The sequence below is a fragment of the Lipotes vexillifer genome, unplaced genomic scaffold (assembly GCF_000442215.2).
Source record: "Lipotes vexillifer unplaced genomic scaffold, Lipotes_vexillifer_v1.1 scaffold12, whole genome shotgun sequence".
Classification (NCBI taxonomy): domain Eukaryota; kingdom Metazoa; phylum Chordata; class Mammalia; order Artiodactyla; family Lipotidae; genus Lipotes; species Lipotes vexillifer.
This window is the reverse complement of record NW_006796716.1, coordinates 3,220,739-3,242,572: the sequence shown is the minus strand read 5'-3', so window position 1 is coordinate 3,242,572 and position 21,834 is coordinate 3,220,739. Positions and strand designations below refer to the sequence as shown.

Genomic DNA, 21,834 nt, shown 5'->3' with positions numbered 1-21,834 from the left:
GAGTGGAGGCCGGGACAGGACGAAGGGGGGCGTTCCCGGGGCCCCCTTGGGCTCAGGGGCCTGCCAGCTACTGGGGCAGAGGAGCAGGTGGGGCAATGCCGGGCTGCACGTTGAGACTCCGAGCAGTGGACAAGCAGGGGTTGGAGGAAGAGGATGTATTAAAACTTGGATGTGGTGAGTTTGAGGTGCCTGGAGATCAGCCAGGCTGGGAGTTCAGTTGTTTGGGAAAAGGCCTGGGGAAGCTTTATAAGCATCCGCAGTACCCAGGGTTCTGGGATACTCACAGAACCGAGGGGAGGCACTGGAGGTCTCAGTTAGGAGTCGCTGGTATGTGTATCGTGAAAAAGGCCAGAAGGCAGACTGGTGGGCTGAGTGGTTGAAGGGGATGTCCGGCAGATTTGGGGGGCTGGGCCATGGCCCAGGGAGGTCTGGGAGGGTTATGAATCAGGGCCTAGGTGAGATCCATGACACCGGGAGAGAGGGAGAGACTTCGAGGCTCAGGCCAAGGATGGAGAGGGGTTGGTGCGTCTGCTCTGCAATGCCAGGATGGCAGGGCCAGTGCAGCTAGAGCCATCCCAGCCTGCTCTCCACCTACAGAACCTGTCCAGGAGCTGTCCAGCACCAGGTGCTCCTGAAGGAGGATAGGCTTCCCTCCAGAGCCCCCAGGCCCCGGCATAGCTTATTGTCCTGGGGCCCGCTCCCTACTCATCTGATGTCGACTTCCTGCAGGGCCCAGCCCTGGATTCCCCTGCCCTCCAGCCTGTCAGAGAGCCCTCTCCTCTGAGGATGGCCATCTCCTTTCCCCAGGCAGGGCCTGGGTCCCCCTACTGTGCCCTCAGAGTGAGGGCTCCCCAGTGACAAAGCCCTGCTGGGAGTAGCATGTGCTACAGAAAGGGACAGACGTGAACTTGGCTTCACACTCCCCCCTCACCAGTCTGTGGCCCTGGACCCACCAGCATGGCTCCTGACACATGGTGGGAGTTCAGTACAAATCCAGTGAATGATGGGCTAGTCACCTCCCTCGCCAGAACCTCATTTCCTCATCTGTATGACGGGAGAATCCTCACTTTCTGGCAGGGAATATGTGAGGGGAGAAGGGTTTTAAACAGGGGCATAGCCCAGCTGGATGTGAGTCCTAGAAAGATGACCTTGGCCACACTGTGGAGCCTGGATTTGTCAGGGGTTGGGGGGGATCGTGAGAAACAAGGAGGTTTGGGAGGAGTCCTCTGCCCAGAGGAGTGGGAGGAAAAGAGGGAACGAATATAAGACATTTAGAAAGTAGAAGCAGAGGAGCTTTGATTTTTAGACAAATTACTTATTTAATCCTCATGACAGCCATTTGAGGTCAGTGCTCTTTTACCCTCTGTTTTAACAGATGAGGAAACTGAGGCCCCAGGAGGCTGAGTCACACGGCTAGGAAGCAGAGGAGCCGGGATTCAAAGCCAGCCGGTCTGGCTCCAGATCTCAGGCTTTTAACCACTCCACTCTCCCATGTGTCAGATGGTCAGATGTGGAGGAGGGGAGACGCCCTGGCCACAGGGCCCCTGTGATGGAAGCAGCTGTTGGATGCAGCTGTGGGGCTCCCTTCGACCAGGGGTCTGCAGGTCCCAGAGCCAGAGGGGCTTGTCAAGCTCAGGGGCATCAGTGAAAGCTTGGGGGGCTCAGCAGAAGGGCTTCCCCACTCCCATGGTAGCAAAGGCTGGCAGTTCCGTGGAAGGCGTGAGGGCACAGAGCTGCTCCGCCCGCTTTAGGCAGCCACCTCCCAGCGACGCTCCTCAGCACAGGCCTTGGACCACGAAGCAGGCAGGTCTGCGTGGGCGAGCAGGATGGTCCCACTTTACAGCTACGGAAACTGATACTCAGAAAAGCCAGGGCCAGCTGAGTCCCGCGCCACCCCTCCCTCCCCCCACCCCGACCCCCACAAACAGGGGCAGAGTCCCAAGGGTTCTTAATCCACACCTGTCCCTGTCGCTAATCAGAGCACCCTCCTCCCCAGACCCACTCTGCAGCAAAGACCCAGCCAGTTCAAGAGTATTAAGACCAGAAATCACGCCCACTCCTGCCTCCTGCCACGGGTCCAGCACAGATATTCTGGGTGGGGAAGGTCAGGGAATTCCAGCCGCACGTCCTTCTTGCAGGAGGCCTTGGTTCAGGGCCTGCCCTGTGAGGACACTTTCTGGGGTGGGGGCGGTAGGGAGTAGACTTAAGAACCAACACCCAAGCACCAACAGTGAAACAGACTGAGCCCTGGGTACTCTGCCTCCGTCGCGGGCCTGAAGGTTGTCTGTGTGCTGCAGGGGGCGGGGTGCAGAGGGGCGACCGGGGGATCTGGTCCCACAGAGGCCAGGATGGCAGCTGGGAGGAGGCTGGTGGTAAAGTGCGCGGTCGGCTGGGCTGGGCCAGGCTGGTGGTCCTGAGAAGCCTGGAGGACAGGACATCGGTGAGCGTGGTAGGAGCCAGCTTCCTGGAGGGCAGAGGGCAGCCGAGGGAGGCCTTCTCTCCTCTCCTTGTGTTGGGGAGGCCCCAAGAAGAGGCCTCGGTTTCCCATCGGGAGTGGTTCGCGGTAGGGCGGGTAGCACTGTCCAGCCCAACCCGGAACACAGCACAGAGGAGGATGCCGCTCAGGCCTTGCCCCCACCCAGAGGGCAGCCTTTCAGGCTGGTGTGCTCCGCAGGGCCTCCTTCCCTCCCTGGGGGCTGGTTGTCTCCTGTGGTAGGGAGGCCAGCTCCAGCTGGGGCTCCCTGGAACACTCCCCCCTCCCCCGCAGGTGTGGGCCTGGACTGCCCCGGTGCCTCCCCGCCCCTCCAGGCCGCTGCCCGCTGTGAGCTGGATCGATTGGTCACCGGCCCATTAGCAGGGTGGCTAGGCCGCCTCATTAATATTTTAAGGAATGACCTGGCCATGGGGTCCGGAACTGCGTGCCACTGGGGGCTGATGGCTGGCTTTCTTTCCTCTTTTCCAATCGTCAGTGCTATTTTTACCACCGGAAGGCCAGCCACCCCCTCTCCCAGGCTTCTAACCGGGTGGGGGTTGGGGGATTCTCCCGTCTGGTTCTTGGCAGAGGGGTTAGGAGAGTCCACGGCTTGGAAAGGCAACAGGCAGGGACTGGATTATGCTTCCCCTCCCCGTCCCACCCCCTGCCCTGCCTCCCTGAAGCCCCATCCCATCACCCTCTGGCCCTGGCAAGAGGGGAACAAAAAACATTGCTCCAGGAGGAGAAGCCAGACAGCCCAGCTGAGCCTGGAAGAACCCCAGGGTGATGGATTGGGGAGGGTAGTTTGCCCACCCAGGGCCGCTGGGGGGCCACCACCTGATCCCCAGGCCAGGCGGAATGGGGGTGGGGCTCCCTTTGTCTCCACCGGAGTCCTCATAGAAGAAGCCTGTGAAGGTGAGAGGCAACCTCCTGCCTGCCTCTGGTCCCACTCCTGGAGGGACTGTAGGGCCCCAGTCTTCAGTGTCCAAGGGCCATGACAGGGGCTGCTGGAGGCCACTGCTCCAGCCCCCCATGGGGAGCCGAGGCCTCGGGAGACATAGGGCCTGGCCCGAGACAGAGCCCACATCTCCCACTGGCCAGCCCCTTGCTGTCTCGCACTGACTCGGCAGGTTTCTTCTGGCTCCCTGGGGCCAGAGGAGGGGGAGCTGGGACCCGGCCCATGGAAGCATGAGGGCCAAGGACCACAGGGGCCATGGGAGCTCAGGATGGAAGGGCCAGTGTAGGGGGAAGGCTTCCTGGAAGAGGAGAGTGTTTTACGTAGCCTAAAGGTGGGGCAGAATTTGACTAGTCAGCCAGTGAGGAAGAAAGTCCCAGCCGGCTGGAGAGTGACACAGGCAGAGACTCAGGCGGAAATTCCCAAGGAGCCACTGGAGGAGGGAGAGCCCAGGGCCTGCTGGAGTCAATCCATAAACCTTCCCGGACAGGCCAGACAGCAGGAGCCCGGTGAGTTCGTCCACCCTGCTTCTGGTACCTCTGGGTTCCCCTCCCCCTGAGGCTGTGCTTTTCCCACATCTGGGTCTGTGGTCACCTGCAGAATGATTGATTGGGTGTCACACTGACTGGTCCCTGGAGATACCTCCTGGCTCCACCCAAAGGTTTGGAGAGGCCTAGTCCTGCCCACAGGTACACGTGGATTATAACACAGCAGAGACCACTTCCTGTGCTGTCCTTCCAGGGAGGGGCGGCCCTTCATCCTCATTTTTTTTTTTTTTTTTCACCATGCCACGCAGCTTGCGGGATCTTAGTTCCCTGACCAGGGATCGAACCTGTGCTCCCTGCAGTGGAAGCGCGGACTCCTAACCACTGGACCGCCAGGGAATTCCCCCATCCTCATTATTTAAGTGAGGAAACTGAGGCCCAGAGGCCGGAGTTGAGGTCAACGCCCTTCACCCAGAGAGCAGTGGGGTCAGGCCTGGAGCCCAGGTCAGCAGAGTCCCTGCACTCGGTCTCCTCCCCAGTTCTGGCCCTCGGGCAGTTGGGGACAGCACACCCGTGCCCTGCTGGGGCTGAGCCATCTTCCTCTTGGCTCGCGGCCTCCCCTTCACAGAGAGCCATGCCTGGGCCTCAGTCTGTAACTAGGGCTGGGGCTCCCGGGCTGGCCCGGCTGCTTGTGACTTCTACCCCCCTGGCTGTACAGCCCTTGCCACTTCTGTGTAGCCCCAGCTGGACCCAGGGGACAGTGAGGGCTGCTGTGCTGGGCATCAGGCCCATAGGCTCCTGGCCAGTCAGCAAGCGGACAGGGCAGGCGAGGGGGGAGGTCAAGGCAGCCCCAACCTCTGTGCTTCCCAGGCCAGTGCCTGCCTAGGACATGTGCCCCCTACCCTTGGCAGATTCCTCTCCGAGTTCCACCCCTGCCTCCAGTGAGGCCTAGATGGGACCCTCCCCCTGCCCCCTCACCCAGTGAAAGCCTCTCCCCTGGGTCCTGTCCCTCCACTCTACCCCTTCTCCTTGCCAAGAATATTCTCAACCAGCAGGAAGAGTGGGAGGGACGGGGATTGATGCTTGAGGATGTGGCACTGGGACCGACTTCCTCCCTGCCCCCACCTGCCCCATGGAGGGCAAAATTATGGCAAGAGGGGCATCCACACTTTGCTGCTGGCTCCAGTGCTAGCCCTTCCCAGGCTGCCCTGTCACCTAGTCTGACTCTCCTGGTGGTCTCAGGAGGGAGAGAGATGGCCCCTGTGGGGAGCACTGCCCTGCTGGGTAAATGGATGGGCTTAGAGCCCAGGGACGGGGCTTCACAAGCTCAGCTGCAGGGCCTCGTCCCCGCCCCACCCTCAGAAACACCCGCTCTCCACAGGTCAGGCCAAGGCCTTGGTGATGGTGGCAGGTGAATTCCTGCCTCCACCCCCATTCCGGGCATATGACTCAGGCCTGCCTTCTGCCCTCAAGGAGTGCCTGTGCCAGGTGGGAGACAGACATGGAAACAGATACCTGGGGCACCCTGCAGTGGGCGCCTCGGTAGAGGGATGCACAGGCAGGGACTGTGGGACCTCAGAGGAAACACCTATCTCCTGGGCTGGGGAGGCAGGGGAGGTCAGGGAAGGCTTCCTGGAGGAAGTGGCCCCTGGATTCATTCTTGAAGGATGAGTAGGAGTTAGCCAGATGAGAAGGAAGTGCAGGGCAGGAGAAAGGCCCAGAATGAGCCACATTCATGGGTGCCTCAGCCCCTGTTCTCCCCCAGCCCCTCCCCCATGTCCTGAAAAGTCTGCCTCCAAGTTACTGCTCATGGCTGCAGTGAAGGCACTCTTCATCCTCTTTGCCAGCATGAAGCCCAGTGCAAGCCCCCACCTCCTCCAGGAAGCCCTCCGAACTCCCTGCTACTCTCCCCCCAGTGCTGGGGTGAGAGCCTCTGAGACCTGCTGGTTTGGAAGGAAAACTGTCCTCAGTGCTAAGTGGCCTCATCAAGTGGCCTGTTTCCTCCCTGGGGCTGTCCTGTGGTTATTGACTGCAGATCGATGGCTGAGGTTGCCCCAAGGTGAGAGGGAATTCCCACGGTACCCTATGGCCCAGAGGCCCCACAGATGATCTCACAGAAGTGGGGCAGCTATTTTTACCTGGCGATTAATTACAGAGTCTGGATCCCAGAGGAGAGAGGAGATGGTGCTCCCAGGAGCTGTGAGGGAAGGGCCATGCTGGGAATTGTGGGGATCCTGGAAAGGCAGGCGAGGGCATGACCCCCTGTCTCAGCTCCCGTAACACTGGCCGGCCCCCTCAGACAGGGGCTCCCTAAGGCAGGGCAGGACCGCATCACCCCACTTCTCCACCAGTAATTTTCACCTTGGCCTGTGGGGGAGGAGATGCATAAACAGAATGGCTGGGCCTGTGCCCCCAGGAGTGATGGGGGATGAGGAGGCAAGGCCCCCAGATGACTAGACACACACCATGCAGTTTGGCAGTCCGGAGTGAGGAAGCATGGAGGCACCTGGGGATAGGAGGAAAAAGGTGGGATTCCCCGGTCAGGGCCTCTTCAGGAAGGTCCGGTTTGGATGGGAGCTCTGGAGGGAACAGGATTCCAGGAGGTGGGAACACAAGTAGAGCAGGCAGCCAGTCCACGGTGAGGGAAAGAAGTCTGAAGAGGCAGCGCCTTCAATGCCAGTATGAAAAACTGGTCATACTGGATCCACACTGGGAGGTGACCCCCAAACTCTCAGAGTCAGCGTGAGAATCCCTGGTCTGTCACTAACAAGCTGTGTGTTCTCAGGCCCCATGTGACGGCTTGGGCAGTGACAGCTGTGGCATGCCTGGTGTGCTGAACACATTCATTTGTTCATTCATTCATTCAGTGTTCACTGAGTGCCTGCCATGTGCCCAGCACTGGGGACACAGCCACATATGAAGCTGTCAAAACCGCTGCCTTGTGGAGCTGGCATTCTCCGGGGAGGGTGTGGTGCTGGGGTGGGGGTGGCGGTCCCGGGGGGAGTGGAACGAGACCAAGCAAGTGGATAAACAGACTGTCAGATGGGGATAAGCACTGTGGAGAAAAGTAAGCAGGCAGAGGGCACGGAGACACCAGCGCTGGGTGGAGAATTTCTTATTCCAAATAGAGCAGTGGGCAAGGAGAGCTATCGGACAAGATGGTATTTGAACAGAAACCTGAAAAACGTGAGGGGGTGTGGGGAAAGGACATTCCAGGCAAGTACAAGAGAAAATCGCAAGTGCAGAGGCCCTGGGGTGGGACTCAGGTGTGACCAGAGCAGAGTGGGCAAGAAGAGTGGCGGGAGATAAGCTCAGAGAGTCAAATGGAGGCAGATCACGTGAGGCCTTGGGGGCCATGGGTAGGACTTTGGCTTCTACTCTGAGTGGGGTGGGAAACCATTGCAGGATTCTGAGCAGCGGAGGGCCTGATCTGTCTTATGCTTTAGAAATGACTGGGTTCCTGGGTGGAGAACAGGCTATAGGGGGTGAGGTCAGGTTCCGGGGGACCAATGAAGAGGCTGCTAAAATACTGCAGGCAGGAGAAAGGGTTGTGTGTGTCCCAGGCCAGCAGCACGGATGGCGGGGAGCAGCAGAGGGGTGGGGTTCCTGGTATGTTTCAAAGGTAGAGCCAAGAGGATTGCGCATGACTTCCTCCTGTCCACCAAACTTTGGGGACCCTCAGAAGAGGGTACTCAGGGAAGCGAGGTCACTTGGAGGCTCATTGGGGACCCCACTTGAAGGCGTCTGTCATCCCAGCCTCCCTCGCCAAGCCCAGGAATGACCTTGGGGTTCCCTGAGACTGCTGCTTGAAGGAGAGTGCCCCTCTTGCAGACACGTGTCCCCCCTGCCTGTTGTCCTCACACATTGAAGCTGCTCTGAAAGGCTGCACACAGCCCTGGGGGAGTGGGGCAGTTGGGCGCTCTGGACATGGGTCAGGAATTCACTCACTCGCTCCTCTTACCTGCAGCCTCCGGGGGCTGCGATGGGACGGGAGCCATGAATGGTGCCGCCCCCGGCCCCGCCGCCGCCGCCGCCGCCCCGGTCCCGGTTCCGGTCCCGGACTGGCGGCAGTTCTGTGAACTGCACGCGCAGGCGGCCGCCGTGGATTTCGCGCACAAGTTCTGCCGTTTCCTGCGGGACAACCCGGCCTACGACACGCCCGACGCCGGGGCCTCCTTCTCCCGCCACTTCGCCGCCAACTTCCTGGACGTGTTCAGCGAGGAGGTGCGCCGCGTGCTGGTGGCCGGGCCGGCGCCCCGGGGAGCGGCCGAGCCCCCAGGCGCCATGGACCCCGAGCCCTCGGGGCCCCCGGCGCTCAAAGCCGCGCCCTACGGCCACTCGCGGAGCTCCGAGGACGTGTCGGCGCACGCGGCGGCCAAGGCCCGCGTCCGCAAGGGCTTCTCGCTGCGCAATATGAGCCTGTGCGTGGTGGACGGCGTGCGCGACATGTGGCACCGGCGCTCCTCGCCCGAGCCCGACGCCGCCCCTCGGGCCGCCGAGCCCCCAGCTGAGCCGCGCGACAAGTGGACGCGGCGTCTGCGGCTGTCGCGGACGCTAGCGGCCAAGGTGGAGCTGGTGGACATCCAGCGTGAGGGCGCGCTGCGCTTCATGGTGGCCGACGACGCGGCCGCGGGCCCCGGGGGCGCCGCCCAGTGGCAGAAGTGTCGCCTGCTCCTGCGCAGGGCCGTGGCAGGCGAGCGCTTCCGCCTAGAGTTCTTCGTGCCGCCAAAGGTGAGTGCCCACCCCCACCTGGGGGGACCGTGGAGGGGCTGGCTTCGGGGACCACACTGCCTGATCTGATGGGCAGGATGGAGTATTCAGGGTCAGGAACCTGGGATGCCAGGGGCCCCCCTCTGCCTCTGGGGCGTGTCACCCCTCAGGCCCTCTTTTGCTGCCTATGAGGTGTCAGAAGGGCCCTCTGGCTACAGAAGGGGTTCTGGGTACTGTTCTTGGAGGTATTGGAGAGCCTGGCTGCCTGGGCTCCTCTCCCTCACCTGGGGCCCCTGGGTGGCTGGAGCCTCCCCAGAGAGGAAAGCAGGCAATGACATTGGCACACTCACAGAGGGCCTGCCGGAGGTCTGCATCTGGCTCAGGGGAAATCTGCTTGTCCCCAGCTTGGCTGCCATGCTCCAGCCCAGCCCCTGCCCAGGTGGCCCCTTTCCGGCCCAAATTTCAAAAGCTAAGCTTCTCCTGGCTGTCACCAGCATGGCCACTCACCTGGGTGCACTGTGCCCTCCCCTCTCTTGGGGGCTCAACGTCAGAGCCCTGAGGGCAGCTTTGGGTCTCCTCCAGGGGAGCAAATCTGCCTTGTTTGGAAAGAGGGAATAACTCTAACAATAGTGCCCGCTTTCTGAGAGCCCTCATCCTCCCAGTTGCCCCGGCAAGGGGGTCAGCATGGTCCCCAGGTCACAGAAGAGAAGAGAACGAAGGGAGGGGGTGTGGGCTGCCCAAAGTCACGCAGCTCGCGGGAGGCAGAGCTGAGCTAATTATACCCATCACCCTGGTGGTCTCGGGAATGAAAGGAGTGTGGAGGTGGGAGCTCCTTGCGCACTGGGAGGTTTGGAAGGGTGGGAGGTTGTCTGCCCAGGGCCCTCACCCACCTCTGGGCCCATTCTTTCCCCGCTGTCTTTAGGCAACCCTGCAGTCTTGCCTCCTTCTCCATCTCCCTGTCTGTCGGGACTCTGGACGCTTCCCCTTGCCTTTCTCCCCTGGAGGTGCAGGGTGTGGGCTCCCCAAGGCTGGGTGCCCATGAGCCGCATGAGAGATGATCTCCCAGGGACACACTGACTCTGAAGAGCTTTCTCCCCAAGTCCCAGGATGCCCAGACTCACCAAGGACTTTGTGCCTGCCCAGGCCCCCACCTTTAGGTCCCTGAGAGAGTCATAGACCACTAAGCCCAAGTCCACTGTTTGTCAGACAGGGAGACCGAGGCCCAGTGAGGGGAGGGAAGTGGGGTGGGGCTTGCCCAGGGTCACCCACAGGGCAGGGCTTCCATGCCTCTAGGCCCTGAGTGGCAACCACAGCTGCTCAGCTGTAAATAGCATGTCTGCTGCCCTCGAGGGAGGGGACACAGCAGCCGGTGCCCTCTGCCGTAGTCCACCCCCTGCAGCCCACCATTCACCGCTGGCAGAGGGCAGGCTTCCTGAGGGGTCACTTTCCCAACCTCTGCGAAAGGCAGGTGGGTTCCTATCCCAGATCTGGCCTCAGACCCTCCTTTTTTCATGCAAATGTTTGAATTCAGGAGTGAGCCAGGTGGGAAGCATGCCTGGTGAGGGCTCAGGTCCGGTTTCCCAAATATGTTTGGTTCCAGGGTGTATGAGCCCCACGGGGAGTCCCTGCTGACACTCCCCCTGCCTTTGAGTCTTGTTCACCCACCCGCAGTCCAGATTTCTTCCTCCTCTTGCCCCTGAAGGCCTAGCTGCACCCTTGGAGCAGACGGGGGCTTGGGGTCTGCAGGCTTAGGGGCTGTTTCTGGGACCCTCGGACTGCTCTTTCATACAGCCCCGTGTGTCAGGCTTCCAGCATCCTGCCCTCTCACTCACCCTGCAGGAAAAGTCTCCTGGACCCCAGGTGCCCTCATAGCCCTAGGCCAGCCAGCCCTGGGACTCAGGGAGCAATGATGCTGGCCCTCTGCCATTAGGGAACCACCAGGCAAGTGATATTTGCTGGACTGGATGGTAAAATAAACCTCAGTGGGGTGAGCACGGGATGCTCTGGGGGTCACAAGGAGGAGAAGCTTCTTAAGTGTTCACCAGGTGGCAGGGCCCCAGGACAGGCATTTCTGGAGACTCAAGCTGAGTGAGCCAAGGTCTGGGGTCGAGAAACAGCCTGATGGCTCTGTCCAGGGAAGTGCTAACAGTGAGCTGGAGCCGGGTGAAAGGCAGCTAGGCCAGGACAGGCGGGCCTCAAGTGCCAGGCAGAGGAATCACCGCCTGTGGCCAGCGGGAGCCCAGCGATACTTCCCAGACCAGCCTTCACTGCAGACCTGTCTGCTCCACCCACTCCGGGACCGCGGCCCCTGCCCCGCTGGCTGGCTTGATGGCCTGCCATGGTCAGCCAAGCCTCGCAGTCACCACCCCAAGCGCAGCCCTGCTCTGCTGGATGGCAGCCAGTGCTGCCAGGAATTCCCGTCCGCCTGCCCACCCAACGTGTGGCCCTTCCCTTTCCTCCCAAGAAAGCCCCTGTCCCAAAGCCTAAGCCCTGCCAGGAATCTCAGTCTCAAGGCAGCCCCTGGGGGCCTTCATGCCAGGGCCAGGAGCTTTGGGGCAGAGTGGGGGGTCCAGGCACAGAGTGACCGTCCCCAGGAGTCCTGCCAGCTCACCTTGGTTAAATCCCACGCTGGTCCCTTTTCCTCCACCTAGAGACACGGCCTGCCCGGCTCCAGGAGTCCTGTTCTGAGTTGAGGCTCCAGACCTGTGCTGTGGAAAATCTAGTCTGAAGGGGGAGATGAGCATTTTATTTTAAATGAACTAGAATAGAATAGAAAATCTCACACTCCATCACACAGTCAGGGTAAATATTGTCTGGTGAAACATGTGTTTCAGAGATATTTTTACCTGTGTGTGTGTACTGGGTCACAACATCAAATGTATTTCTTACTATGTGTCAAGGTGAAAAATGTGAAAACCACAGATCCGGTAGGTGCGCTGGGCAAGAAGGGCAGCTGGGGCAGAGTTCACCCCCTCAGGGCTCAGAGGTGGGAGACTCATATCAGTCCCAGCTCTGTCCCTGACTTGCTGTGTGACTATATGGGGGGGTCCCTCTGTTTCCCAGGAACTCCCTCAACTTACCCATCTGTGAAATGGGGATTGGGACACCTCCGTGCCAGGGCTGTCTGACATCCTAAGCTGAGGGCTGCTCTGACCTCTGGGAGTGGGAAAGGGGGAGAGGGCTTCAGGAGGCCCTGGGGCCACTGTCTCACTGCCCTTTCCTCTGGCCTCCCAGGCCTCGAGGCCCAAAGTCAGCATCCCTCTGTCGGCCATCATTGAGGTCCGCACCACCATGCCCCTGGAGATGCCGGAGAAAGACAACACGTTCGTGCTCAAGGTGAGCCCCACCCCGGGCCCTACAGATCCCTCATGGGTGGCAGAGCTTGAGGGCAGTGTCGGGGGAGGTGAGGGTAAAGGACCAGCAGCAGGGCAGGGGGAGGGAGCCCTGGTTGGGGGTCCCAGGATCCTACGCAGATGTCAAGCACATAGCTAGGATGTGAATCCTGGCCTGGGCTCCAAAGCCAAATGCCCAGGTGTCGTCCAAGTCCACCATGTGCGGCCCCGTTCCCATTTCCTCCTGCGCCTGGGTGAAGGTCCTGAGTTTCACTTCCTCCCCTCCCTTCCCCCACTGGAGTCAGCAAGCACCCACCCCACAGGCAGGAACTGGTAGCCAGCCTGCAGCAGTTATGCAAATGCTCCTGTCACCAGCACTGGAGTGGGGGAACCTGCCTGGTCCCACAGAGGGCACAAAGGCCCTGAGGGTGGGCAGGGAGGCACCCCAGTGAGTCTGGGGGCAGCTCCTCTTTTTCCCAGGCTCCACATCACCGGGGTGGCCTGCTTGGGTTGCTGAGGACATGGCTCCAGGCTGCCAGGGCTGTGGCCCTGTGCCTCCTTGGAGGATTAGAGGATGTTTGTGAGGCCAAGTCCCCAGGAAGCCTGGTTCCACCCACCCGAAGCTGCATGGAGGCCCCCCGCACCTCATCTCCAGGCTTCCGGTTGGGTTTATGTTTTTACTGTCCCTGTTTGTTTAGTCATGAACTCTCTTATTCATTTAGCAAACATTTGCCAACCCCATACCCTGAGTCACCCCAGGCAGGGGACTGAGGACACGGTCCCTCCCTGCCTGGCACTCTCATCTGCTGGATGAGACAGGTCAGAGCCTCGCCCCCGACAGCTGGGTGGCCTCTGTGTCTCTGATTACACTCAGGAGCCCTGAGGCCAACGGGCTCACCTGCCGGCCTGCTGTGGGCCTCAGTTTCCCCATCCATTCAGAGAGGGGATGAAGGAAGTTCCGAGGACCGTCCCAGCTCTGAGATGCTGGGAGTCCAGCTGCTCTTTACTGAGATAGGCGACAAGAAGCTCAGAGCCCAGGCCTTGGCCTTAGAGACCTGGGTTGGGGTCCCAACACCTCCACAGAGCGCTAGTGTGACTTTGAGCGAGTTACCTGATCTCTCTGAACCTCAGTCTTCTCATCTGTACAATGGGGAAAGCATCACCTCCCTCACGGGGCTGTTGGGAAGAGTTCATCAGACAATGTATGTGCAGGATCACACTCTGGGCCCGGCTTTGTCCTCCTTGTTTCCCTTCTGGAGGCTTCTTATCCCAGGGGAGTGGCACAGAGGCGGAGTTCCAGACGCAAAGGCGTGTGGGCCCTCAACTCAGTGCTGGGCCAGCCGGCCCCTCACAGACTTGAGGGTTGTGATGCCCTTCCACAGCACCTCCCCATCCCTTACCCAGCCAGCACGGCCTCCTCCAGGGCTGCATCTCCAGGGCCTGAGGACCTGAGCTCAGCAGGGCTGGACATCATCTCCCTGATCCCCAGTGGTGGGCCCAGGAGGAAGGGGCTGCTGAGAGTGTGGGCTCCACCCCGGGACCCCATTGTCTTTCCTGCTGCCCTCACCAGTGAGCCCCCAAGGGGGAGGGCTGGGATGAGCCATTTGTCCTGGGCTCCGGAGCCTCCTGCTGAGGGTGCTGACTGTGATCTGGACTCTCGCCACCCCCTCCCCAGGTGGAGAACGGAGCAGAGTACATCCTGGAGACCATCGACTCCCTGCAGAAGCACTCGTGGGTAGCTGACATCCAGGGCTGTGTGGACCCTGGGTGAGTGCCCAAGTGCTCCTAGGATGGGAAGACGGGGTGGGGGGGGCCTAGCTCGGCTGTGCCCTTGGTCCAGCCTTCACGGGGAGGGCAGGAGCTGAGCTTGACACATGGGCTTTTCTCATTGCAGTCCAATTCAGGCGGGTGCTGGCCAGATCACCCACACCCCCATTCCCAGCAGGCTCTGTAGGTTCAGGGTCTGGGGACCTGGAGGGAAGTTGCATCAAGTCTTGTTCTCACTCCGGGGGAGGCTGAAACCACTAGGGGAGGGGTAGTGATGGGGTGAGCCCAAAGTGCCAGGGGTGGGGCTGGGAGGCCCCTAATCCAGTCGTGGGGCCCCGAGGAGCTGTAGCGGTAGAGGTGCCCCCCTTCTCTGCGGCTAAAACAAAGGGCGGGCCTGAGCCTGGCAGAGGGGGCTGGGGGCAGCAGGGAGGAGGGAGAGAGAACAGCCCGGCAAAGGCTGCAGAGGTGTGCGAGGACCTGGGACTCGCAGGGAATGTCGGGGCCCTCGGGGGACTGGAATTAGAGCCCGTGAGGAGGAGGCTTCTGTGAGAGCCCCGGAAGCTGGTAGGTCGGGGCAGTGGGGAGCCATGGCTGGTAATAAGCAGAGGGCAGCTATGGTCAGCTGTGTGCGGGAAGAACAGCAGGGAGGCTGGCTGCACCACGCGGGAGAGGAGGAGGAGGGGCAGGCAGGCCAGCAGGCTGAGCATTTGGCAGCAGCTCTGGCTACTGGGGTGAGCCAAGCCCCGGGGGAGGGGCTGCTGCCTCCTAATTAACAGCTTCATTTAAGGAAGCACAATTAAAGTCCTGAGCGCCTCCCAGGCCCCCCCCCCCCCCCCCCATCCCCCTGTCCCTACTTTCCAGACTGAGCACCTTGGTCAGCCAGTCTGTCCCTGTTCCTTGTGCCTGCGAGCAGCCTTCTGCCATTCAGAAGCTTTCATTTTTATGTTACCCCATCCTTTCATCTGTCCTTTTTCCTCTAATACTTTCACAGTTTATTTTTAATTTACCCAGAATTAACTTTTGTGTTTGGTATGAGGTAGAATTCTAACTTTTTTTCTAGAAACAAGTTGTCCTAATTATGTTTTTTGGACAGTATCTCCTTCCCCCACTAATTTGAGATGACACATCTATCATATACTGACTTTCCACGCGTACAAGGGTCTGTTTCTGGACTTCCTAAACGTGCCACTGAGCTGTATCAATTCCCATACTGATGCCACAGCTGTTAATTCCTACAGCTTCATAGTTCATTCTGCTATCTGATAGGCTGAGTCTCCTCATTCTTATTTTCCCCAAACTTCTTAGATTTACTCTTAGAATCAACTGGTCAAGTCCTCAAAATAAAACCCATTGGGATTTTAACTGTAACTTTGCTATGATTCTAGATTAATTTCAGAAGCTGATAACTAATCAACAGCTTTACAACTTTAGATCTTACTACCCTGAGACTTGGTAAGTCTCATCATTTAAATATTCAGGTGGTCTTTCCTGTTCTTTAAAGCAGTTTTATAATTTTCTTTATTAGACTTTGTATGTTTTCTTGTTAAGTTTACGTCTAAGGATTTCTTTGCTATTGTGAATGGAAACTTTCTCTTTTCTAACTGGATACTGTTGGTATAAACAAAAGCTATTGATTCTTGCTATTTTCATTATACCTTAGAGAACTTCCTAATTATTTCTCTAATATATCAGCTGCTTCTCTTGGGTTCTCTAGGCTACAACAGCCTGCTAGCTATTTTCTTTATCCTGTAATTTATCCTTTAAACTGTAAGCCAGATTCCTTTCAAAGACAGAAGGGGTTGAGTTACTCTATTTTTCTGCTTAACATCCTTCCCCTCTCTCCACTACACGGAATAAACCAAAACATCTTAACTTTGCATTCCAGACCCTTTCGGAGCCAGCTGACCTGCTTTTCTTGCCTCCCCACTGGCCACTGAGCCTTCCTGCACTGCACCCGCAGCTACATGGCAGATGCTGCTTAGATCCAGGTAGGGCCCTGTGCCTTTTCCCAAGCCTCTTCCTAAATCGCCCTCCCCTCTCCCGCTCTGGCTGCCCCCCCCCCGCCCCGCCACCCCCATCCCCAAAGTGGTCGTTATCCCTCCCCTGCCACCCTCCCAGCCATCGGCTCCGCACACTCGTTCCCCAGCCCTCGTGAAGGTGAAGCTCACTTTGCGGTACTTTAGAGCTGGCACAGATGGGGAGACAAAGGCCCAGGGCGGGGAAGGGAGCTGGCCCTGGCCCCGCCCACCACCACACCCTGCCCCCGTATGAGGGCCTCCATGGGATCCTAGGAGGAGGGCAGCCTGTCATGGGTTAGGGGGCAGGGGTCATGTGACCTCCAGGAGAGCTGCACCCACCAGGAGACATCTCCATATGGCCCGGTCACTCATATGGTGGCCACAGAGCAAGCTGAGGGTGTGACAGAGGGACGTGAAGGCAGAGGGACAGGGCTGATGCTGTCCATGGGACTGTCTGCCACTGCCTGGCTCCATGAGCCGGCGGTCCGAGTCCCACGGCAGGACATGGTTGCGCTTTCTTGCCTTCGCAGGGACAGCGAGGAAGATGCCGATCTCCCCTGTGCCCGGGGAAGCTGTCTGGCCAGCCGTGTGGCCTCTTGCAGCTGTGAGCTCCTGACGGATGGTAGGCGGGGACAGAGCTGACTGGAGTAGTGGAGGCAGGGTCGGACGGGATGGTCGCTCAAAGATGGTCAGACAGACAGACGTGCTTCTCACCTGCTATTTCTCCAGCAGCGGACCTGCCCCGGCCCCTAGAGACAACGGCAGCCGTGGTGACAGCCCCACACAGCCGAGCTCGAGATGCCGTCGGGGAGTCCCTGGTCCATGTCCCGCTGGAGACCTTCCTGGAGACCCTGGAGTCCCCAGGTGGCAGCGGCAGTGACAGCAATAACACAGGTGCAGTGGGGCTGCACTCTTCCTGCTGCCCCTCCCTGCGCCCCCGCCCAAGGCCACAGGCACCCCCAGGCCTCTCCCAAGCCCTTCCTGAGCCTCAGAAGCGGTGACATTTCATCCCACTGGGTCCTTTGCACAGCTACTCAGTTGTTCTGGCTTTTGCAGGCTAGTCCGGGAATGTGACCGCTCCCACGGGCCCTGGTTTCAGTAGAAAACGCTCACAGCAAGGGGTGCAAAGGATTGTAATGAGGACTTGGGGACACAGACACTTGATTTGTTCCCAGATTTGTTGCCGACTTAGAGAGTGACCCCAGGAATCTAAGTGATCCCACCAAACCAGAGAAAACTGGACGATGATTATGAAATAAGCATATTCTGATGTTATACATACAAGCAGATACAGCTGGGGTATTGAGGAATTTTGTTACTGGTTCATGAGGTGCAAGAACATTTAATGTATGTTATGTGAGAACAGAAACCATTTGCCAATTGTTTTTTTTTTTTTAATTAATTAATTTATTTATTTATTTTTGGCTGCATTGGGTCTTTGTTGCTGCGTGCAGGCTTTCTTTAGTTGCAGCAAGCGGGGGCTACTCTTCGTTGCGGTGGCTTCTCTTGTTGCAGAGCATGGGCTCTAGACGTGCGGGCTTCCGTAGTTGTGGCACGTGGGCTCAGTAGTTGTGGTTCGCGGGCTCTAGAGCGCAGGCTCAGTAGTTGTGGCGCACGGGCTTAGTTGCTCCGCGGCACGTGGGATATTCTCGGACCAGGGCTCGAACCTGTGTCTCCTGCGTTGGCAGGCGGATTCTTAACCACTGCGCCACCAGGGAAGTCCCGCCAATTGCTATTAATGGTCTTTCCTTGAGACAAAAGGCACCCATTCCATCATTTGATACATTCTTATCATTAAGCTATTTGCTAAACCAGTCTGTAGTTTAAATCTACATTCTCTTATTCTGTCATTTTCTTCTCTCTGTGCCTCAGTTTACCTCATATGTTTAGTGGGTGGGTCAGCTCCCTGCCTCATTCTAAGTTATTCAGCAGCATCTTACATGCAAAAACCCAACAAGATGATGCATCCCTTTTCTCATTTATGTGCCCCCTCTCTCCCCCACGCCTCTCACACTGTCATCCCTCTGCAGTGGAGGATGGAGCAGAGCCGGAGCCCGAGGCTGAGCCCGAGCTGGAGCTCTCTGACTACCCCTGGTTCCACGGGACACTGTCACGGGTCAAGGCAGCTCAGCTGGTTCTGGCAGGCGGGCCCCGGAGCCACGGCCTCTTCGTGATCCGCCAGAGTGAGACTCGGCCTGGGGAGTACGTGCTGACCTTCAACTTCCAGGGCAAGGCCAAGGTAAGTCAGGGAAGGCGGGGGGCACAGGGGGGAAGTATGCAGCCCAGGGGGAGGCGGGCTGAGGTGGCCCTGGTCCTGAGGCTGCACCTGCGCCCAGGAGAAGGCTCCATGGGTGTAGGGGTGGCATGGCTTCCCACAGGCCAGGCCTACCCCTGGCCATGCTCTGAATCACTCGCATCCCTCCTGCACCTCTCTGCTGGTGACCCTGTGCATACTGGGGACCACGCAGCACCAGTGCTTCTGAGGGTCTCCACAGAGAGCCGCCTCAGTGCAGGGCTGGGGTCCACCAGTGCTCCACGCACCCAACAGCCCCTCTTGTCCCCTGCTCAGCACAGTTCACCAGCCCCTCGTGGTCCCCAGCTGCGGGCCAGGCCTGTGCTCAGACCAGGCCAGGGGGTGTGGAAGGGAACCACACACAGTGGGCCCTAAAGAACCAGGCAGAAGAGGAGGAGCTGGGCCCGGCAGGAGGGCCGCAGAGAAGCGGGGGCCAGAGGAGGCTCCTGACCCCACCAGCAAGAGTAGGAGAGGACCTTGACCTGAGACATGCAATGGACAGAGAATCCTTGAGGTGAAGACAAGTGGAAGGGTGGTCCAGACAGGGCAGGGCAAAGGCCCGACTGTGAACCCAGAAGGTGGGCTCTCAAGGAAGGGCACTGCGTGCTAATGACCTAAGGCACAAAGGAAAACATGACAGAAAGTCCAGTGACCATGGGGGGTTTCAGTGTGACAGAGTGGGCAGGAACCTCAGACTCCCCTCCCCCCCATCCCGAGTTTCCGCTAAGGAAACAGACCCAGCCCTGGCTCCGCCCAGGACACAGTTCCCGTCAGTCCTTGCTGGAGGAGGGGGCACCCTAGGACTCCTGCTCCAGGCCTGCACTGGTAGCCAGTGTCCCAGCCCCCGGCTGGCCCGGCTCAGGCCCTCCCCTGGCCCCATGAGCAGCGCTTCCCTGGGGACACCTCCTTGGAAAGCAACTGCCCTCACCAGTTCCTCTGACAACCAGGTGCTTTACGCTGTCCCTGGCAGCCTGACCCGGAGTTTACTTCTCAGCCTGCGCGGGCCAAGGCAGCTTCCTCGGAAGGCCCGGATCTGATGCATGCCCAAGCCAGAGGCTCGGTCGGATGGTGCCCAGCCCACCGTGGGGCATGGGGCAGGCGGGCGGGGTCGGTGGGTGGGGTCGGTGGGTGGGGTCAGGATGTTTGATAGGGGAGACAGCCGGAGGCTCCGCTCTTTCCAGGGCAAAACCCAGCCCTGAACTTGGTGCTCACCACAGCTGGTGCCTCTCAGAGCACGGTGTCTGTCCAGAGTCCTGTGCAGAGCTGGAGAAGTTAGTGGTGGGATAGAGCAGCTTCCTACTCACACACCTCCCGGGAAGGAAGACCTCTGCCTTCCGAGGCCTCACTTTTCACCTTCAGATAAGAAGTGTCTGGAATGTTTTTCCAAAGACTGAGGGGCCCAGCTCTGCCCTGGGTCTCTGTCCCCAAAGGCCCCACCCCGACTTGAGGCTGTGGTGTGACCCCACTATGCTGTTCCTTTTGGGCTGAGCCCCTGCCCTGGGCTGCCATGAGTGCTCCCCAGGTTTGCCCACACTGTTCTGGCAACTTCTGGCCCTGCCGAGTGGCAGAACTCACTCATGGGAACACTCCCCTCCTCCCCAGGGTTTCTCTCTCCTGTACTAGGAGGCCAGCTCCCCCGTCCCATGCACCCTCCTGTCATCACCCCTCTTGCCACACACACCCCAGAGACGGCCACCCTTCCCCTTGTGAGATATACACATGGAGCAAAAAAGGGCTGAAACCAGAGACCTGTGGCTCACCACTAGAGACCACAGGCCTGTGGCTCCTCTCTCCCTGAGGCGCCTGGCCCAAGTGGGCACTGTTCCTCCGTGCTGCACGCTCTCCCGCTGCAGCACAGTTGAGCAGCATCTGCAGCCATTCCTCCCCAGCCACCCAGGGGGTTGTTTCCAGCCTGCTGGGCTTTGCCTCTATGGGGACAGTGGGCAGACCCCTAGCTGCTGGGGTGGGAGGGTCACCCAAACACGAGTTCTCTTCCTAGCTCTGTGCTCTGCGGCTGTGGGCGAGTCTCTCCCTCCCTGTGCCTGGGTTTCCCCATCTCTAATATGGAGGCTGTAATCTCTACCTTCTAGGGCTTTTGGAGACTAGGGATGGAGGGGGTGTGCGAAGGGCCTGATGTGGGTGCTCCCAGCATAGGGACAGATGCATGCTCCCTCCAGTCCCAGCCTGGCTCTGTGGCCCTCATTCCCCTTCCCTGCCACAGGCATGACCCCCCCTAAGATGGGCTCATGTGTGAGGCGCCCCCACTCTGACACCACCCCTGTGGCCTCTGTGAGACCTGGTCCTCCCCGTGACCTTCCAAGGCACTTGCCAAGCATGGGGCCAGTCTGAGACCCCCGCACCCCACACTGACCACACCCATCTATGCCCACAGCACCTGCGCCTGTCCTTGAACGGCCACGGGCAGTGCCATGTGCAGCATCTGTGGTTCCAGTCTGTGCTCGACATGCTCCGTCACTTCCACACCCACCCCATCCCGCTGGAGTCCGGGGGCTCTGCAGACATCACCCTTCGCAGCTATGTGCGGGCCCAGGGCCCCCCACCTGGTAAGACGCCCCTACCTGGCCCGTGCAAACAGACAGGTGGGCAGTGGGGGAGGGCGTCACCATCAGGCTGCCACCCTGCTAGACCCGTGGGATGAGCACCCGGTCTTGGGCAAGTTGTAAGCAACCCAGCCATCAGGATTGGCGGGAGAGTGGCAGCCCTGAGGGATCCGGTGTCCTGAGTAATTCCCGGCAGGTGGAAGTGGGTGGAGTCCCTTAGATCCCTGCACAGGTGGGGCTCAGCGCTGAGCTGTTGAAGGAAGGAAGCCTTGGAGGGGTGAGTGAGGGTGCCCAGCACGCGGGTGGAGCGCCGTTTGTGTGTGTGCGCTGCCGCCTATACCCATGACTTTAGTTATCGGGGAGGTGGGCTGGAACCCGGCGCGCTGAATTCGGGTTCCCGGCTCCCTGTGTGATGCCAGGCCACCCCGTTCCTCCGGGGCTCTGGCCCCTGTCTGCACGCCGGGACTGGGGGGGCGGGGGCGGCCAGGGCCCAGGCTTGGCGCTGACGGCCGCGGTCTCCCGCTGCAGACCCGGGGCCCTCGCCCGGCGCCGCGCCCGCGCCCCCCGCGGGCTGGAGCGAGCCGGCCGGCCAGCACTACCTCTCCAGCCTCGCCGCGACCGCCTGCCCGCCCGCCTCGCCCTCGGAGGCCGGCGGCGCCTCGTCCTCATCCGCCTCGTCGTCCTCGGCAGCGTCTGTGCCCGGCGCCTCGCGCCCCGTCGAGGGCCCGCTGAGCGCGCGCAGCCGCAGCAACAGCGCAGAGCGCCTGCTGGAGGCGGCGGGCGGGGGCGCCGACGAGCCCCCAGAGGCCGGGCCGGGAGAGGGCGCCCGGGGCCGCACGCGCGCCGTCGAGAACCAGTACTCCTTCTACTAGGCCGGCGAGGGCGGCGCCAAGGCCCTGGGGCCACCCGGACCCGCCCGGCCGCGGGGCGATGGCCCACGTGGCCGTCCGTCCCACGGACCCTGCCGGCCCCCGCCCGGCGCTGGGTGGGAAAAGCGAAGCTCTTCAGTGAAGACATAATGTTATTAAAGAGCCTGTTTTAGGGACTGCACCTGGCTCTCCGTCGTCCTTTCTTCTGCCTTGGCCTCAGGCACGGCTCCTCCTGGGCCTGCCAGGGAGGAGGGAGAGCCACACACGGGCCCCCTGTTGAGCCCACCGTGGCCTGGCGCCTGCCCAGCCCCCACCCAGGTCTGTCTTAGGGGACCCGGCACCCCGTTGGGCGAGTGAAACCAGGAGACAAC

The 21,834-nt window shown here is 60.1% G+C and overlaps 1 protein-coding gene across 1 annotated transcript in view; it reads left to right on the top strand.

Annotated features, from left to right (window-relative positions):
- Positions 1-21,466, top strand: part of SH2B2 (SH2B adaptor protein 2) — a 26,033-nt gene extending 4,567 nt beyond the window's left edge. The window contains exons 2-9 of the mRNA XM_007468818.1: positions 7,881-8,644; positions 11,858-11,959; positions 13,631-13,722; positions 16,271-16,362; positions 16,470-16,639; positions 17,776-17,979; positions 20,426-20,597; positions 21,123-21,466. Of these exons, the coding sequence (XP_007468880.1) occupies positions 7,881-8,644; positions 11,858-11,959; positions 13,631-13,722; positions 16,271-16,362; positions 16,470-16,639; positions 17,776-17,979; positions 20,426-20,597; positions 21,123-21,466 (1,940 nt within the window). The remainder of the gene's footprint in view (positions 1-7,880; positions 8,645-11,857; positions 11,960-13,630; positions 13,723-16,270; positions 16,363-16,469; positions 16,640-17,775; positions 17,980-20,425; positions 20,598-21,122) is intronic.
- The last annotated feature ends 368 nt before the right edge of the window (positions 21,467-21,834 follow it).